The sequence below is a fragment of the Salvia miltiorrhiza genome, chromosome 2, assembly GCF_028751815.1.
Source record: "Salvia miltiorrhiza cultivar Shanhuang (shh) chromosome 2, IMPLAD_Smil_shh, whole genome shotgun sequence".
NCBI lineage: Eukaryota > Viridiplantae > Streptophyta > Magnoliopsida > Lamiales > Lamiaceae > Salvia > Salvia miltiorrhiza.
Genome location: NC_080388.1, coordinates 58,647,634 through 58,666,060, shown reverse-complemented (window position 1 = coordinate 58,666,060; position 18,427 = coordinate 58,647,634). Strand labels below are relative to the sequence as shown.

Genomic DNA, 18,427 nt, shown 5'->3' with positions numbered 1-18,427 from the left:
CCTATTTTCTTTGCTCTTTGTGAGCCTATGAATACTTTCAATAACCATAGTTTTAGAGGCGGATTGTCCGTCGGGCGTTGTTTATGACTGGCGCAATGACAGAAAGTAAGACCGGAGGTCGGGGCGTTAGGCGGCGTGATTGGGAAGCAGAGACTCACCGGAGGAGGCAGGTCAGGGCGGCGCCGCTATTAGGGGTGAGTAAAAACCGAGCCAACCGAAAAAATCGATCGAAAATTGGCCGAACCTATCGGTTTTCGATCGGTTTTTTAATGGTTCGGTCAGTTCGGTCGATTTTTTTGAAAATTTTTGGTTTTCTCGGTCGGTTCAGTTTTTTTTAATTTGGTTGGTAGAAAACTGAACCGACCGAACATATATGTATTTTAATATTTTTTTTTAATTTTTTAACCTACATCATCAATCTTAAACCTATCTCTCTCACTATCTATCTTTCGCCTCCCCCAAGCCCCAAACCCCAATCCAATCTGCCTTCCCTCACCCCCAGTCAGCCTCCCGTCAACCCCACTCCTACACCTACCCCCAGTTCGCCGCCGGCCCGAAATTGTCGCAGCCCGCAGCCGCGCTGCCCTACAGAGTCCAGACCGCCACCACCCTCCAGTGGAAGATTATGAAACAGTTGCTGAAAAGAGGCCTCTCTCTATCGCCATCGTATTTAGCTTATTTGACTACCGATTCTTGAATCGACATCGTATTTGGCCGTTGATTCTCAGGAGAAAGAGGTTTTCACTGACACCAACACCACTGCGCCGGCGCTGCCCTCCGTGCTTGAAACAGCCATAGCCGAACTACAAATTTGAAGTAAGTGCACAAGTGGGCGGTCGGGTTGGTTCGATCGGCCGAAAACTGAAATTTGATCGGTTCGGCTTTCGGCCGGTTTGAAAATCAGTTTTCGGTCTGTCGGTTATTTTTTGGGGGGGCGGTCGGTCGATCGGTTGGCTAAAATTTGGTCGGTCGACCGGCCAAACTGACCGATGCACACCCCTAGCCGCTATTTGCGGCGCAAACCCTAGGCGGTGCGAAGAGGGGGCAAAACCCTAGCTGCAACTCTAAAAACGTGGGTCAGAGAGAGGGGTTCTCAGGTCGGATCTTGGCAGCGCAGATTCGGGAATCTGGACGGCAGCCTGGACAATTGTGGCTGCAGTGGAGGAAGAGAGAAAGAGGGGGAGAGCCAGACGGGGGGCAAAGGGAGAAGGGGGATGGGGGAAAAGAGAGATAGTGACGTGAGAGGGGGAGGGTGGGGTGATTTGCCACGTATAGGGTGATTTGGCATGAATAACGCCACATAGGAAAATTCCAGTTCCGGATTTGGTCGGAAAACCCATCATGGGAAAATTAGGAAAAATTAAAAATTAGGGATTTTTTGTGAAAAATTTAAAGATTGAGGGAAAAAACGTAAAATGACTATAGTTAAGGATTTAGAGCGAATTAACCCTAAAATAAATATGTCAATTAAGTGTTTATATCCTCCACTTAATGCCCAATTCAGATATCTAAAGTTCTCGTCCCAAATCTAGAAACCCCTGTATGTTAGAAAAACAAATCCTAAAAGTTTGACCAATGTTTCCCCCCCCCCACCCACCCACCCACCCTCCCTACCTACTAAGTGTGATTAAAGAATTATCTGTCTCATTTTTCTTTTATTTAATAGCTTTTGAAGCTGGAAAATTATCATCCTTCGCAGCTACTCCCTCCGTCCCACAAATCTTGACACGTTTGATTTCGGCACGGAAATTAAGAAGTTGCATATTAGTGTTTTAATAAAGTATAAAAATGATAAAGTAAGAGAGAGAAAGTAATAAAAGTGATAAAGTAAAAGAGATAATGTAATAATTATTACCTTATTTAGAAATGTATCAAGATTCGTGAGACGACCTAAAAAGAAAAATGTGTCAAGATTCGTGGAACGAAAGGAATATTAGTTATTTTTCTCCTAAGATATTCTTGAGATTAATTGGTCAATAACGTATCAATTTTGTGAGCATAACGAACCCATGAAATTTTATTAGGAAGTACTATAGTTCAAATTTCATAATATCGTATACGCCATATATAAGTGCACGATGAAGTATGCTGCTTCATTACACACATGCAACCATGAAATGTGAAAAAACACATTTTCGTATGTGTGGTATGTCGCTAATATTGTATGATTTGACTATACATTCATTTTTTACCTAACAAATTGATTTAGTAAAATCTCCGTGACTGTTGGAATCCAATAACTTTCTTGTTGTGAATAGTTTTTATGTTGGCCTAACAAAACGATTTTATTGAATAAAATATATTTGATCTAAACTAATATAATCGAACCTAATCAGTAATCACCCCACAAATATAACTAGTATTGTCACGACCGGACATAATTAAGGATAATTAAGCCGGGGAAACCGTGACTAATGGAGGGAGATTAGAAGCGGGGTAGAAAGGGGAATAATCAAACAAGAAAGGATCGCAGTATCATTGTTAACAACAGGGATATTTATAATATAACGGAGTTTTAGTCGTATAGACTCAAATAACTAGTAAGTTCGGATAACTCCGACTTATCCAAAATAACATAAAACTTCTGAGTACGCAGCGGAATAAGGTTCTGATTACATGTATGAAGACATGTAACCCTAGAGTTCATTAATACATAATAAGACAAAATAGTCCCGCTCGTCACTTCATCACCATCGGCAGCTGCTCAACCTGCACATTTAGAAATATATGCAGGGCTGAGTACAAAAGTACTCAGTGGGCACATATGCCTACTATGAAATATAACATGCTTCGTAAAGTTGTAAATTGTCATGCCATCATAAACAGTACAGCAAGGGAGTTTTTCGCTAAAAAGGCCCAAGCTTACTAAATTCATTTGTGATTCTTAAAGTTCGTCTGCAGACTAAGTTCTCTTGTAATCTATCATATCTGGAACTGTGTGCCGGAGAGGTGGCCACCTCTCACGGACACTTGACCGGCCAACCCGCTAGATGACTCACGGTCACTGGTGTACACTAGCCCTGGCAGGATAGCTATCAACTGCTCAGGACCCGAATTCGATTTCATAATAACTGGCAAAGCCACATCAGATAGATATCATACCAAACATTGAAACATTTATGGCAAGACAACAGTTGAAATAATTTTCAGTTCAAAGATTTTGCAATGAAATAACTGTTCAAACATAACATTAAACTCATTTGATATATATGAAAGTAACCCACCTGATAGCAAAGCTTTGCTACAGATTAGTGACTCCTTGAAGAGCTCTTATTCTTGCGCTCGACCTTTAATCCGAGAAAATAACGTAAGACTTTAAATCGAGGGAAAATTCTCAATTAAATGAGAATGCGTAATTAAACTATGCATGAATCTCGTATGCATGAACTATTATTCTGAGATAATAATCAGGGAATTTCTATTGTTAATCCAGGCTATCGGATTTAAACAAAAGCTAAGTCTCGTCTCATGAAGCCGGATAATTAACAAAAATTAATCCGTTCTCTTCGGGGTGTTCTAATCCGTCAATTAAATAAACCCCGCTCCTCGTAGTCAATAGAAAATAAATAAATACTTCAGCTTATTCGCTTTATAACCTCATAATTAATCGGCTTAATAAATAGGAATAAGTAATGTTATAAGATTAAATAATTAAAAGGCTCAACATAAGGCAACCTAATAATTAAGTAAAAGTGGGCTTGAATAATTAACATGAGAGGCCAAATTGAAATAATGTAATAAAAGCCCATCTGAGTAAAATAAATAAGGCCCAACTGAAATATAATAACTAAGGCCCAACTGAAATGATACAGCAGCCCAAATATGTGAATAATTAAAGGCCCATATAAATAATTTAAGAGGCCCAATCAGTAATTAAAATCGGCCCATTCTTACAATTAATACAACAAGGCCCAAAAATAAATAAATAATGAAGCCCAAAGAAAAATAAAGGCCCAAATTTTCGGCCCAACTCAATTAAATGAGAAAGGCCCCATTACAATAATAATCAAGAAAGCCCAATTAAAAATTAAAAGAGCCAACTAAAATAATAATCGGTTCTCTCTCTCTCAGCACAACACTCTCGTTTCTCTCTCTCTTTATTCCAAAAAGTCGAGCTCTCTCTCCCTTCAAGAAACCGCTCTCTCTCTTTTTCTTCTCTCAAAATTGTCGGCCATGTTCTGTTTCACTCCCTTTTACTCAAAATCCCATCTCTCTCTCTCTCAAAGGAAACACACTTCTGCTATCTCTCCTCACTCACGCCTCTCTCCATCTCGCTCTATCTTTAAGATCCAAACGAGCTCTCTCTCTCTCGATTCACGGCTGTTCTCATGAGCTTCGTCGCTGCGGAAGCTCACCGGGAAGCAGCGGCGATAATCCGTCGTCACCCACTGCTCTCCCCTCTCCGTCCGTTTCCGGCGACAACAACGACAAAAGCCGCTGCCGACCGGTGAATCCGACTCCTTGACAGACGAACAGTAGCAGCAATCGGCCACCACAATCGTCGATCTCACCATCTCTGGACCACCGTCGATCCCTCCGCCGCTGTAACTGGAAGGCCGGGAGATTCGCCGCCTCTTGCTCCCATAAAATCAGTTGCGCCTCCGCGACTCTAAAATTCCGGCGAGATATCGCCGCCTGGGAGCGGCGCCGTTCATCTCCCTCGTCCTCAGAATCTCCCTCCGTCGTCGAGCCCTAAGTTTCAGAAAGGGCAGAACGCCGTTGCCGAGCGTCCGCTGCTGCTGCGCTCGAGCCCTTGCTCGGCTATGGTTCAGGTCAGCTGCTGTTGTGTGATTTCCGGCGAGCAGGGGAGGGTCCACCTTTGCTGTCACTGTTCCCGGCGAAGGGTGTCGCCTTCGTTGTTCTCCGGGATCGATGGGGTTCGAGTTGCGCCCCACGCCGCCGCTGCTGCCGTTCTCGGACTTCTCCGTCGAAAGTCTACCGCCTCCGTCGATTCCCCGAGCCCCGACGTCGCTGCTGTAACTCAGATTCCGACACGGCAGCTCGCCGTCGTCTTCCTTGAGCTCGACTAAACAGGGCAGTCGGCCCTATTCCTTAAGCTAAGTTCTCTAGTTTCATTCTTCCTTTTTGTCGATTCATAATGGATTAAGTAAGGTGCAATATTTCTCAGTTTGTTTACACCTAATGCTCGTTTAAAACGCGGTTTAAAACTACATATAAACTGTCACTTGTTCATGATCGCATAGTTGGGTGTTTACTAAGTTCAAGATGCTTATAACTTGCTATTCTAGAGTGCATCAGATTGTGAAACTTATGATCTCTCTACTGTACGACATATCTTCCCTATTTGATGCAGATGAACTGTGATATGTAAGATATGGATGTGAACTGAATTGAATATTAGGATAGCATGATTACCTTGAATGTTTGTGCTTTTGGTTGGCTGCGGTGATGTTGAGTTCAATGAGAAGATAGCTGAAAACAAATTGTGTATTTTGTTTGCTTAACAATGCAGGAGGAACTTAGGAAGAAACTGGAGAGGATCAGGTCAATCTTACCTCTCGAATCTTGCAGCAATTATGACAACTTCCTCAAGCTGTTGATGCGTAAAGAGAGAAGGATTTGGTGGGTGATATAATAAGGAGTGAAGTTGGTGGCTGTAAAGGGAGGAAAGCATGGCTTTTGGTGGTTGAAGAGGTGGGGAACAAAGGATGGTGGCAGCACACTTATTTCTTTCCACTAACTTTAATGATTTTCCTTTATTGCTTTAATGATTTTCCTTTATTGATTCCTTGTCGGCTGATGGTATTAAACAAGGAATGGTGTTGCATTTGATGTGTAGTAATGTGGGATATGGCTGAAGTAAAGCTCTTGCCTCTTGGGAATTATAAACTTGTAGTACAGTAACGCGCTTAATGAAATACTAATCTTGAATTCTTACTAATGTAGCGTATATATATATACTCGCACGATATTTGATTTCTTGCTTGCTAGCATCGATGGACTGTAAAATAAATCTAAATTAAATCCGTAGATTTAATTCTCCTCACAAGCCGAAAATAATCCACGACTTAAGTAATTATAAATAATAGAATCGATAGTCTCATCTCGCTTAATTAATTAACGTGACTTTGCTAAGTCAGTTATAACTCTGAAATAATATCATTGACTGCTTTAATAATATGAATTCAGGATCATAAGCTGAATTCATATCAGGATAATAACCGTTTTCATTCACTGATGAACAAAAATAAACACTCATTACTGGATTTAAAATATATAAAAGAGCGGGTCACTACATACTACCCCTCTTAACAAAAATTTCGTCCCGAAATTTGCATATTTCTTCTAAAACAGTTCGGGGTATTTCTCCTTCATTTTGTCTTCAAGCTCCCACGTGGCTTCCTCTTGTCCGTGGTGTCTCCATAAGACTTTCACTGATGTGATTGCCTTATTCCTGAGTTGTTGTACTTTTCGATCTAGAATGGCCTCTGGTCTCTCTTCATAGCTCAAGTCTGGGCAAAGGATCATCTCTTCTTGGTGGATTATGTGCTTTGGATCGAAAACGTATTTTCTGAGTTGTGATACGTGGAAAACATTGTGAACGTTTCCAAAGCTTGGCGGTAACGCCAACCTATAGGCTACTGGGCCTATTCTCTCCAAAATCTCATAAGGTCCTACGAATCGGGGCCTAAGTTTTCCCTTGACACCAAACCTAGTTATCCCCTTGGTAGGAGATACTTTTAGGAAGACCTTGTCTCCTATTTCAAACTGTAATTCGGTTCGGCGTGCATCAGCGTAAGATTTCTGTCTATCTTGCGCCTCCTTTATTCGCCCTTTGATCTGACGGACTATCTCTATCATCTCGCTGACCGTGTCCGGTCCTAGGATTTTTCTCTCACCCACTTCATCCCAGTAAAGTGGTGATCTGCATTTTCTTCCATACAACGCCTCGTAAGGTGCCATGTCAATGGTCGCCTGGTAGCTATTGTTGTAGGCAAACTCAATCAGCGGCAACACTGATTCCCAACTTCCACCTCTGTCTAACACCACTGTTCTCAACATGTCTTCGAGAGTCTGAATTGTCCTTTCCGATTGCCCATCTGTCTGCGGGTGGAAAGCGGTGCTGAAATTTAGCCTCGTGCCTAACTCCTTTTGTAAGCTCATCCAAAATCTAGAAGTAAATTTTGAGTCTCGGTCTGAAGTGATCGACACGGGCACGCCGTGTAAGCGTACAATCTCTCGAACATACAACTGAGCTAGCTTGTCTGACCCGTGTGTGATCGGAATTGGTATAAAATGAGCACATTTCGTGAGTCGATCCACTATTACCCAAATGGCAGTGTTTTCTTTCCTTGTCTTGGGCAAACTGGTCACAAAATCCATTGCTATGTGATCCCACTTCCATTCTGGGATTTCCAATGGTTGTAGTTTTCCATATGGCCTTTGGTGTAGGGCCTTCACTTGTTGGCAAGCTAAGCATCTCTCTACAAAGGATGCTATGTCTCTTTTCATGCCTTCCCACCAAAAATGCTTCTTTAGATCTTGATACATCTTAGTGCTCCCCGGGTGGGCAGTATAAGGGGTATCGTGAGCTTCGCTCATGATTTTATCCTTAAGTTCATCATCTTGGGGGATGCATATCCTTCCCTCAAAGAGGATAGCATTATCTGATGCTTCTTGATAATTCTTGACGCCTCCTTTCCTTACCGCTTCTCGTAGCTTCTCCATTTTCTCGTCCTTTCTTTGTGCTTCTACGATCATCTTTCTCAAGCTAGGTATCGTTGCAACAACGCTTGCTATCGTTCCTGGTGGTTTGACCACTTCTATGCTCATTTTACCAAATTCTCTTATGAGCTCCTTCTCTCGAGTGATGAGAGATCCCAATTTAGATTGAGTCTTACGACTCAATGCATCAGCCACTACGTTGGCCTTGCCTGGGTGGTAGTTAATACCGCAGTCATAATCTTTTACTAGTTCGAGCCACCTCCTTTGTCTCATATTAAGGTCCTTTTGCTCGAAAAAGTATTTCAGGCTTTTGTGGTCCGTGAATATCTCGCACCTAACTCCATATAGGTGATGTCTCGAAATCTTCAATGCGTGTACCACTGCAGCCAATTCTAGATCATGGGTCGGATAGTTCAGTTCATGTGGTCTAAGCTGTCGCGACGCATATGCTATCACTCTTCCTTCTTGCATCAGCACGCAACCAAGTCCATTTTTGGACGCGTCTGTGTAGATCATGTATTCCTTGTCAGCTGTTGGAACGGCTAACACTGGTGCCGTAGTTAACTTTTCCTTGAGTTCTTGGAAGCTCTTCTCGCACTCATCTGTCCAAGAAAATTTTACCCCCTTCCTGAGTAGTTGCGTCATTGGCCTTGCGATTTTGGAAAATCCCTCTATGAACCTCCGGTAGTAACCTGCCAATCCTAAGAAACTTCTTATCTCATTAGGGTTAGTAGGTGGTCTCCATTCGCGCACTGCTTGCACTTTCTCAGGGTCCACTTTAATCCCTTCTGACGACACAATATGGCCTAAAAATGTGACTTCGCTGAGCCAAAACTCGCACTTGCTAAATTTGGCATAAAGGCGCTCCGTCCTCAACATTTCTAGGACAATTCTCAGATGTTCCTCATGGTCTTTCTCGTTCTTCGAGTAGATCAGGATGTCATCTATGAATACCAAGACAAATTTGTCTAAGTACGGATGGAACACTCGATTCATGAGGTCCATGAACACGGCTGGCGCGTTGGTTAGCCCGAATGGCACAACTACAAATTCGTAGTGGCCATACCTAGTTCGAAACGCCGTCTTAGGTACGTCTTCTGGTCGAATCTTCAGCTGGTGATAACCAGACCGCAAATCAATCTTCGAGAACACGCTTGCTCCCTTGAGCTGGTCGAAGAGGTCATCTATCCTTGGTAAAGGATATTTGTTCTTGAGTGTCACTTTGTTCAGTTCTCTATAGTCTATGCACATTCGCAATGTGCCATCCTTTTTCTTCACGAAAAGTACGGGTGCACCCCAAGGTGATACACTTGGCCTAATGAATCCAAGATCCAAAAGTTCTTGCAGTTGTATCTTGAGTTCTTCCAACTCTTTAGGAGCCATTCGGTATGATGCCTTCGAAATGGGAGCTGCCCCGGGCTCCAAATCAATGGTAAACTCAATTGGTCTGTCCGGTGGTGGCCCTGGCAGAATCTCTGGAAATACATCTGAAAAGTCCTGTACAATTGCTACATCTTCTATGCTCCTTTCAGTTCCCAGTTCTCCGTGCAAGTATACGAGGTAAGCTGGGTATCCCTTATTCATCATTTTCGTTGCTTGGAGGGCGGAGATGATCATCTTTCTTCTTCCCATACTAATTCCGTGGAAATGTGACGGCTCCCTTCCTGGGGATCGGAATGATATCCGTCTTTCGTTACAAAGGATGGTGGCATAGTTCTCGGCTAGCCAGTCCATTCCTAGGATTATGTCCACATCTCCCATCGGTATAACATACGAGCTGTTCACTACAATCTTAAGTGACCCTATGTTCAGTTCTAGGTTCAAGCACACATGATCTACTGTCGTCATCCCTCCTATAGGTGATGATATACTCAACTCCTGATCAGCTCTTTCCATTTTAAGTTTTAAGGTGTCGACACATGTACTTGAAATGAAAGTATGCGATGCGCCCGTATCAAATAGAAGTACAACAGGAGTATTGAGTAGCATGCCCATACCTGCCAGGTTTCCCTGGTTGTTTTCGGGCTGCTTCTGCCTCATAGCATAGGCTCTAGCATGACGAGGCTCTTCATGTTGTTTCTGTTGTTGGCGAGCCTGTTGCTGATACGGTTGTTGAGGTTGTGGTTGGTACGGTAGCTGTTGGTGCTGCTGTGACTGCTGATACTGTGGTTGCTGCCCTGGGTATGGTTGGGACAGAGCTTGGATTGCTCGCAGATGCGGAGCCTGGATAGGTAGGTTCGGCCTTGAACCCGTCCCGTGTTGCTTATTCGGGCACCGGTTTGCATAGTGCCCCTTCTGGTTGCAGATATAGCAACTATCACTGCCGGCCTTACAGATTCCCACATGACTTTTGTTACATTTGGGGCAATGTGGGGCTCTCTGTTGGTTATTTCCCATATGTTTCGGTGCACTCTGGCCTCCATAGCCCTGTGACTGGAAGACCCGTCCCTGCCATGGCCTCTTCTCGCCTTGGTTCGGTTTACTGTTGTCCCATCTCCTTTTTCCGTTAAAATTCTGATTATGATTTTGATCCTGTGGAGGTGCTGGCGCAGGTACAATTGCAAGTCTTTCTCCAGGCATGGCTGCCTCAATGTCTAACGCTCGGCTGAGCGACTCAGTGTAAGACAATCCTCCGTGGCTTGCCAAAGCTATCCTAATCTCGTGCCTCAGTCCGGCACAAAACTTTTCAGCCATCTTCTCATCTGTGTCAACTTGTTCCGGCGCATATCTAGACATATCGCAGAACATCCTGTCGTATTGAGTTACCGACATCTTCCCTTGTTTTAGATTGTAAAATTCAGCCTCCTTTTTCTTGCGGTAGCTCTTGGGTATATACTTGTCATATATACCGGCTTTGAATTGTTCCCAAGTCAGGTTTTCTAACTGCTCTGCTGTCATCGTTTTCATCCTTGCTTCCCACCAGAAATCAGCTGACCCAGTCAACTGAAAGGACATACAAGTCAGACGTTCTTGGTCGGTGCAACGCAGGAAGTTGAAAATGCGTTCAATAGCGCGAACCCAAGTTTCAGCTTCTGCCGGGTCTCCTGTCCCGTTGAAGGTAGGTGGGTTCTGTCGTAAGAATAATTCTTCAATCCGTCGTTCTGGCTGAACAGGTGGTTGTACTATTTCAGGTTCTAGTCTTGCTTCTGGGCCTCTCTCATCATTCCGGGGAATCCTTCCCCCTCCTCTCGGACGCCCTCGTTTCGGTGGCATTCTAATGAGTCAAAACACAAGTTGTCAGCGCATTAAAACGCAATAAGGACATACTATCATTTTTATAGTTACTCCTTAACTCATCGAGTTCTGCTCCTGCTAAAACTTAAGCGAACATATAAATAGAACATAGCGGAACGACTTGCCGCGAAAGACCAATAAGGTCACTATATATTCATGGGAAATTAGTATCAATGAGGACTATGTCATAAGAATAGTTCTTCTATTCTATGTTCTGGTTGTATGGGTGGTGAGGCCATGTTTTGTTCTAGCCCTGGTACTGTAAGTAGAATGGTTCCGAATATCTGAAACTATAAGCTGATAGCTTTAGTCGTAATATTATAACATTATATACAAAGCATTTTGACCCCTCGTAAGTCTAACTCTGAAGTTCATACATGAATCATGAAGGTTATCCTCAAGCCATAGCTAGTGATAATCGAGGCTAGAAGCGAGTCTCAGCTTATTAGGGATTAGCTAACTGATTACATAAGTCGCACTCATCGCTATAAGTAATATCATACTTAATGTAGTGCCCCAAAATATTTTTTTTAACTACAAAAAATTTCTCTTCTTTAATTATTTTTCAATAATTAAATATTAAGTCCTATAAGTCGCGCCTAGTTATTGCATGAACATGAGCATTTTTTTTAATAAATTCTAAGCACTGTTTATCATTATTAATTTATTATTTTTATTATTATTATTATTATTATTATTATTATTATTTTAAGCCCAAATAATTATAGTTTTATTTCAGCCCAATTCTTTTTGACCCAAAGAAAAAGCAGTAGGGTTCTTGCACTTTCATTGACTCTCGTTCCCTGCATGAGCTGTGCCCTAATTTTCCTTTTTAGCAAATCCCAAATTTTGGAAAGATTGTTCTTAATTGATTCTTCTGCTAGAAATAACCTCCAATCCCTTGTATAAATAGCAGCCCTTACATCTTTTTTTTCACACACTCATTTTCAGCAACAAGCCGTCTGTGAGCGAGGTAACCCCTCCCCTCATTTTTCTTCCTTCTTCTTCACGGGCCTCTGTGTTGTATTCTTCTTGTATGGCGTTCCCGTCAGGGAGTAAAGGAGTTACTGTTCCCTTTATATTTTGTCCACTGTCATATGATTCCTTAGTTACTCCTCATTTTCTCTCTCTGTCAGAAACTCTATTTTTCTTCTAAGTACACGTATGTATAGCCTTAATTGTTTTCTCTTACCTTTCCTGCCAAGTAATATTATATTCTGCATGCCTATTGATTTGTTGGATTGATTTTTTTTGGCAAATGCAAAAGTGAGCCTATAAATATGAAGTGGACGCAGGTCATAAGTTTTGGTCAAAAGTCTTTTTTTTCTAATTTTTATTTGTATCATCAATTCACGTGAATATATATAGTGACAATACATAGTAGTAGCATTTTTGATAAAATAAATAAGTTTTGTATCACATCCCATAAAAAAATAAGTTTTGTAGCACATTTGACCTAAAGTACATAAGTACAAGTCAATAAAGTGAATGATAGTGACATATTAGTTATTTTTGATTTAAAAATAAGAAAGTAAAACCAAAATCTGATTCTATCTCTATTCACGTTAAAATGGCGTGATTTTATGTGAGAAATTTTGATTCCCATAAGGCTGATATCTTGTGTACATGAATTTATGGGTGACATATTATGGGTGCACATGAATTTATGGCGTGATTTTATGTGGGAATTAAAACCATATCACACGGTTGTTGGGTGCATTTATACCAACTCAAAGTCATACACACTTGTTAAGGAAACAACCTTAAATTTAGGAACTTAATTGGTCCGTACACGGTTGCTGGTAGGTAGTTAATGAAGAATACCAACCAAATGTTCATTCATCACTCATTTGAACAAGAAAGAAGAAGAAAATCCTCTCGAAACACATACACGGTAGTACACGGTTGCTCCGAATATAAAAAAAAAATCATCTAAAGGCTTGTATTACATAAGGTATGTGAAATACATATTTTTTTTAAAATTTCGTCTGTACACGGTTTGTGTTCTTGAGTACACGGTTGTACACGGTTTGTATTTTAGTGATTTTTTGTTGTTTATTTCAATAATTATGTTATATATATGACTTATTACATGTTTTGGACTAAAAAACGGCATAAAAAACACTCTGTACGCAAATTATCTTATTTTTGAACCCTTAGTGTTCTGCTGTACACGGTTAGGGTTTCCGTGTACACGGTTGTGTACACGGTTGTACACGGTGGTCGAATTTGTTGTACACGGTTGGGTTGAATATGATTTTGATGTTATTTTTAGCATGTTTGTATATTCAGTTAATGTATTGGGGTACACGGTTTCCTGTTTGTGTATTTAAATGTTGTATTTTTGTCGTTTTGAAGCAGATGTCATTTCAAGCAATCGTTATACGGCACAGTGGTCAGTGGAAATTAACCGAGTATGAAGGAGGCGATGAGGTTGTCGTGTACATGTCTAATGAAGACCTTTGTCATGCGAAGTTGATGCAAGAGGTGCACGATCAATTAAACGAGGATGGTCGATCCACTTATATGCTTTTCTACACATCGACCACGGACGAAGGGCGAAAAATAAAAGTGGCTTTGAAGACTGATTCGGATTTGAACCGGCTGATTTCCGAGCATAAGAAATATCCCGTTGTTTACGTGATCGAGAAGGGCAAACAATCTGCGGCTCCGGTTCCTCAGACTCAAGAGTTATGCACCTCATTGAAGCTTGTCGACGTTGTGTGATCCCTTCAACATGTGACAGAGAATCATACACTTGAACCTCCCATCGTTCGATAGAAATGACCACAGTGCACCAATGACTCGCGTTGACATTGCAAATAGTAAGAATCTGCATTGATAGTGATGATTCGATAAAAACTTAGAAACTAAACCCCATTGATAGTAATGTCGCATTGCCCTTAAGAATTACTAAGCTTACCTCATTAGCCTCCAACCAATGCCACGTATGATCTGCATCAGTGCCCTGGAACATTGTGATGAGATTGTAGGGCACATTCCAATGTGTGTATGCATCTCGCGGTTGTGGATGATTCCCCTGGGGATCCTCTGGATGCAGCTTACCATACTCTCTGTATAGGGTATCCTGAACAGGAATAATTGAGATGATGAATGTAACAATATATTGGAAGCCTCAAAATAAATCAAAGTCACATTAAACTTACATATAAAATGGTTGCAGCCACTGGAGTTCTAACTCGACTAATACCCGGCTGGAGTTGAGTCCGAGCCCGATGCACTATATATTCCTGGTTGACTCTGATCCTTCGATTTTGCTTCAAAATCCAGAGGTCTATAATCTGCATCCAAAATAATATGACTTCGTTAGTAACACAACGCATATTAAACAATACAATATTACGAATATATTATACCTCAGCATCGAACTCAGCCCGACGATCCAAAATACGCCCAAAAAAGCCCTGGGTCATGATATATCCAGTCTCCACTACAGCAACACATGCATCGTCGCCCATCTCTCTAAATCTGCGGAAAGCAACCTTCTTTGCCGTAGGAGTGTCAAGTGGGCCATCGGTCACATACGGACTCTGTAGAAGAGCAGACGGCTTAATCGGGCGTCGTGGCCGCCCTACATCCTGGGCCTCTTCCTCGTCAGTAGTCCAGTTGAACTGGACATCGTCATCTCCCTCTACATGCATAGGCGTCACTGGACTCCGCTGACGAGCTGACCTCTCACTGTGACGTGAGGCAGATCGCCTCAAAGATGTCTGCCTCTCACCACGATGTGAGGCTGATCGCCTCATAGATGCCTCCCTCTCACTGTGACGTGAGGCAGATCGCCGCTGACTCGCATGGGGTGGATCATCTCCATGCTGTGATCGACTGTGACCCCGATGCTGCCGATCTAGGTCTCCAACTGAGTGCCTATGGCTCACATGAGGCGGATCCTCATGACCCCGATGCCCAGGACTAGGAATGTGAGATGTAGACCGTCTGTGACTGGGTATCGGCTGGTCCAACTCCTCACTAATGTGTCTATGACGACTGGCATGGCTGGATGATGATCTATGCTTTCTCGAAGAAGATCGCCCACCGAATATATCCTTCACAGCGGCCACGACCTTCCGTGTAATTTTGGCAACCAGTCCATGCTCGGAGTCGTCGTCTACAATCGCCCGCCGCACCTCAGGGATCACGGTCCGGATCTGCTCCCGTGTCACGCTCTCAGTGACACGGGCAATCAAGTCCTCATCACGTCGCCTCCAATAATCAGCATCTGGATCTGCTCGAGGCACTGAATCATCGAACTCCTGCGGCCTGGGCCGCTTCGATGGGCTACCAGTCGGATCAACATACGTCTGTCTATGCCGCTCAACATGGACAGGCTGCTTCTCACGAGCCCTCTCTGCTCGTGAGCTACTCCTCGGGACAGGGACAGGCTGCTTCTCACGAGTCATCTCTGCTCGTGAGATACTCCTCTGCACAGGGGGAGGCCTAACAGGAGGAGGCGGCTCCGGTACAACTGGCTCTGTCAAGCCGGCATATTTCCCTCCAGGATGGTATCGTACAGAAAAAGGCTCTGGATGCCTCAGGGTCTGCAAATACCATGAATCATTCTCCTCCTCGACCGGTTCGAGTGTCCGGTGACACTCGGCCTGCACAAAGATGAATCGATCATTTCTCATTATTCGTTAATCATAACATAATAAAAGGATTGAAACTGTAAAAAACAACAATAATTACCTCATGAGCATCAAAAAAGTGGGTGAAGTCAGAAGCCGACTTCCAAGTCGTCCAGTTCACCAATCGTGGCATCTGAAACCTCGGGTCACGCATCCCACACGCGCGGCCCAACCTCGGAATGGCCTCGTACGACCAAATCTGTAATGCCCATATGGGCCCATAGAAGTGGTACGTCTTCCTATTACCGGTAATCTCGTTGGGATGCTTCTTCAACACACTCATCCCATGACACAAAACCTGGAATGAGTAAGAGCCCCACGGGAAGTCGGACCATTTCTGATCTTCCTCTACCAGTGCCCACACCCAATCGTGCACGTATTTATAATCCCGACAGAAGAGGAGATCATACGCCACGAGAATATTGGCCGCCTTCAAATAATCCTGGGCATTGTTGCCCAGACTGCGGTTAACGAACCGCTTCCGCAGATCCTTCACTTCCACCTTCTTGCCTTTCAAAACTCCGTGCCATAGACTCTGCTTCCCAACACGGTGATCCACATTAGGATCAAAACGCTGCGGGGATGGCCCGAAACACAACCCCGTCACCAAACAATACTCCACTGCGCCGAATCGAATGTCGTGTCCACCAACGTGGAACCACTTCTCCCACGGACCGAATGCTTCGTCATACAACTCCCGTGCAAGAAGATGGTGCAGTGCGGCATTCGCACTATCCTGCCTCTTCAACTGAAGTAAATGCCCAAACGGACCTTTCTTAAATTGTTCTAAACGCTGGTAGTGCGTCAGACAGGTCTCCACTTCCTTCAGTGTCGTGTCCTTTACATAGTGATTGATTCGTCCGGCATAACCTTGCATGCACGGACGTAACCAAGAATGCCTCGGAGGCTGCAATTAATTCAAAATGATGATCAGTATAAAAAAATATCAACCGTGTACAGATTCTAGACCAATCGTGTACAACCGTGTACGATTATAGACCAACCGTGTACAACCGTTTCAGACTATAGACCAACCGTGTACAACCGTGTACAACCGTGTACGGATGAACAAACTAAATCTAGCACGAAAAATACATCTATACGTTGAAAATACATAATTAGGGCATATTAAATCATTTAATACTAATCGTGTAACATAAATACCTAATCGTGTACAACCGTGTACTGAAGAACCATACACGGTTGTACACGGTTGTTCTAATTACTTTCCAGATTCAAAATTTCGCAAATTGCCAACATTATGCCATACATAAACACCTAATAATCAACTATTGTGCACAATTTAACAATACAAACCACATAAATTCAAATTTTAACAAATATAGTTCACGGTTACTTACCGGATTCGGCGTCGGGTATTTTTCCCTCCTCGATGTACTCGGGCGACTTCCACGTTGTATATGTTGTGCCTCTTCCCCATCGTAATCGGATTGAGTATCACTATCGCTCATGGTGTATGGAGTGCACGGTTCTTCTATTTTTTCAATGGTGTATGGAGTACACGGTTCTTAATTGTTTATATGGAAAGATGCACGAATTGAAGAGAAGAAAGATGCACGAATTCGTGTATAATTAGGCGTGAATGATGATAGTTTTCGTGTATAATTCAAGAGAATGAGGCGTGAATGGTGAAGAGAAGGCGTGAATGGTGAAGAGAATTATTTGAGAATGAGGCTAGGGTTTTTGGGCTACCGTGTACCAGTGAAGACAAGATGGAAGATTCTTGTTTGACCACTTTTCTTGGAAAGCCGAAAATTTCGAAATTTTGGCTGTGGAAGGAAACCGTGGAAAGAGAAAGAGAGAGAGAGTAAAGACAATATAAGACAAAATGTCACTATCATTCACTTTAGGTCAAAATGTGCTACAAAACTTATTTTTTTATGACCCTTGATACTTAACTTATTTATTTTATCAAAAATGCTACTTAAAAAGAGAACCCATATATATATATGTATGAAGATATGTGTTGTTTAGATATAAATGCATGTATACCTTTGTTCTAATATTTTTTTAATAAATGATACGATAGTATGATGACTATGTATTTCTAAAGAAGCTCTTTTAGTATATATATATATATGTTAAATAAATTATGAGTTATTTTCGTTTAGGTATATTTTATGAGTTGTTTTCGTTTAGGTATATTTTAGATATTATAGATGTTTTAATATAAAATGTATTCTGATTTGTTAATAAAGTTTGAAAGAAAGGCAATGTATATATATATATATATATATTCATATTTTTTTTTATGTGCATTTATTGGTTGAGCATGTTGTAATTACAATTTCCATAATTCATTTTAGGAACGGCGCGCGAGACTTGATTTTAATTGCGAGTTTTTGCACAAGAAAGGTTAAGGTGGGATTATAACGTTGCATTTAACATTTATCTTTATTATACGTTTTACTCAATTTATATGTGTGAGAAGCAGACAGAGCCTTCGGGCTATGAGACAGAAAGTTATAACCTACGGGTTATATGAGATAGAAAGTTATAGCCTACGGGCTATATGAGACAGAAAGTTATAACCTACGGGTTATATGAGACAGAAAGTTATAGCCTACGGGCTATATGAGACAGAAAGTTATAGCCTACGGGTTATATGAGACAGATAGTTATAGCCTACGGGCTATATGAGACAGAAAGTTATAACCTACGGGTTATATGAGACAGAAAGTTATAGCCTACGGGCTATATGAGACATAAAGTTATAGCCTACGGGTTATATGAGACAGATAGTTATAGCCTACGGGCTATATGAGACAAAAAGTTATAGCCTACGGATTATATGAGACAGAAAGTTATAGCCTACGGGCTATATGAGACAGAAAGTTATA

The 18,427-nt window shown here is 42.1% G+C and overlaps 1 protein-coding gene across 1 annotated transcript; it reads right to left on the bottom strand.

The window, feature by feature from the left end:
- Window positions 1–7,869: 7,869 nt before the first annotated feature.
- On the bottom strand, window positions 7,870–17,520 carry LOC131009805 (uncharacterized; the record flags this gene model as incomplete). Its single annotated transcript, XM_057937213.1, has 7 exons — window positions 16,928–17,520; window positions 15,628–16,473; window positions 14,298–15,539; window positions 14,088–14,222; window positions 13,844–14,008; window positions 13,620–13,753; window positions 7,870–8,959 (listed from the first exon to the last, which is right to left on the bottom strand). Coding segments are annotated over exons 1-7 (3,723 nt in total), but the record flags the coding sequence as incomplete, so codon positions are not given.
- Between the last annotated feature and the right edge of the window lie 907 nt (window positions 17,521–18,427).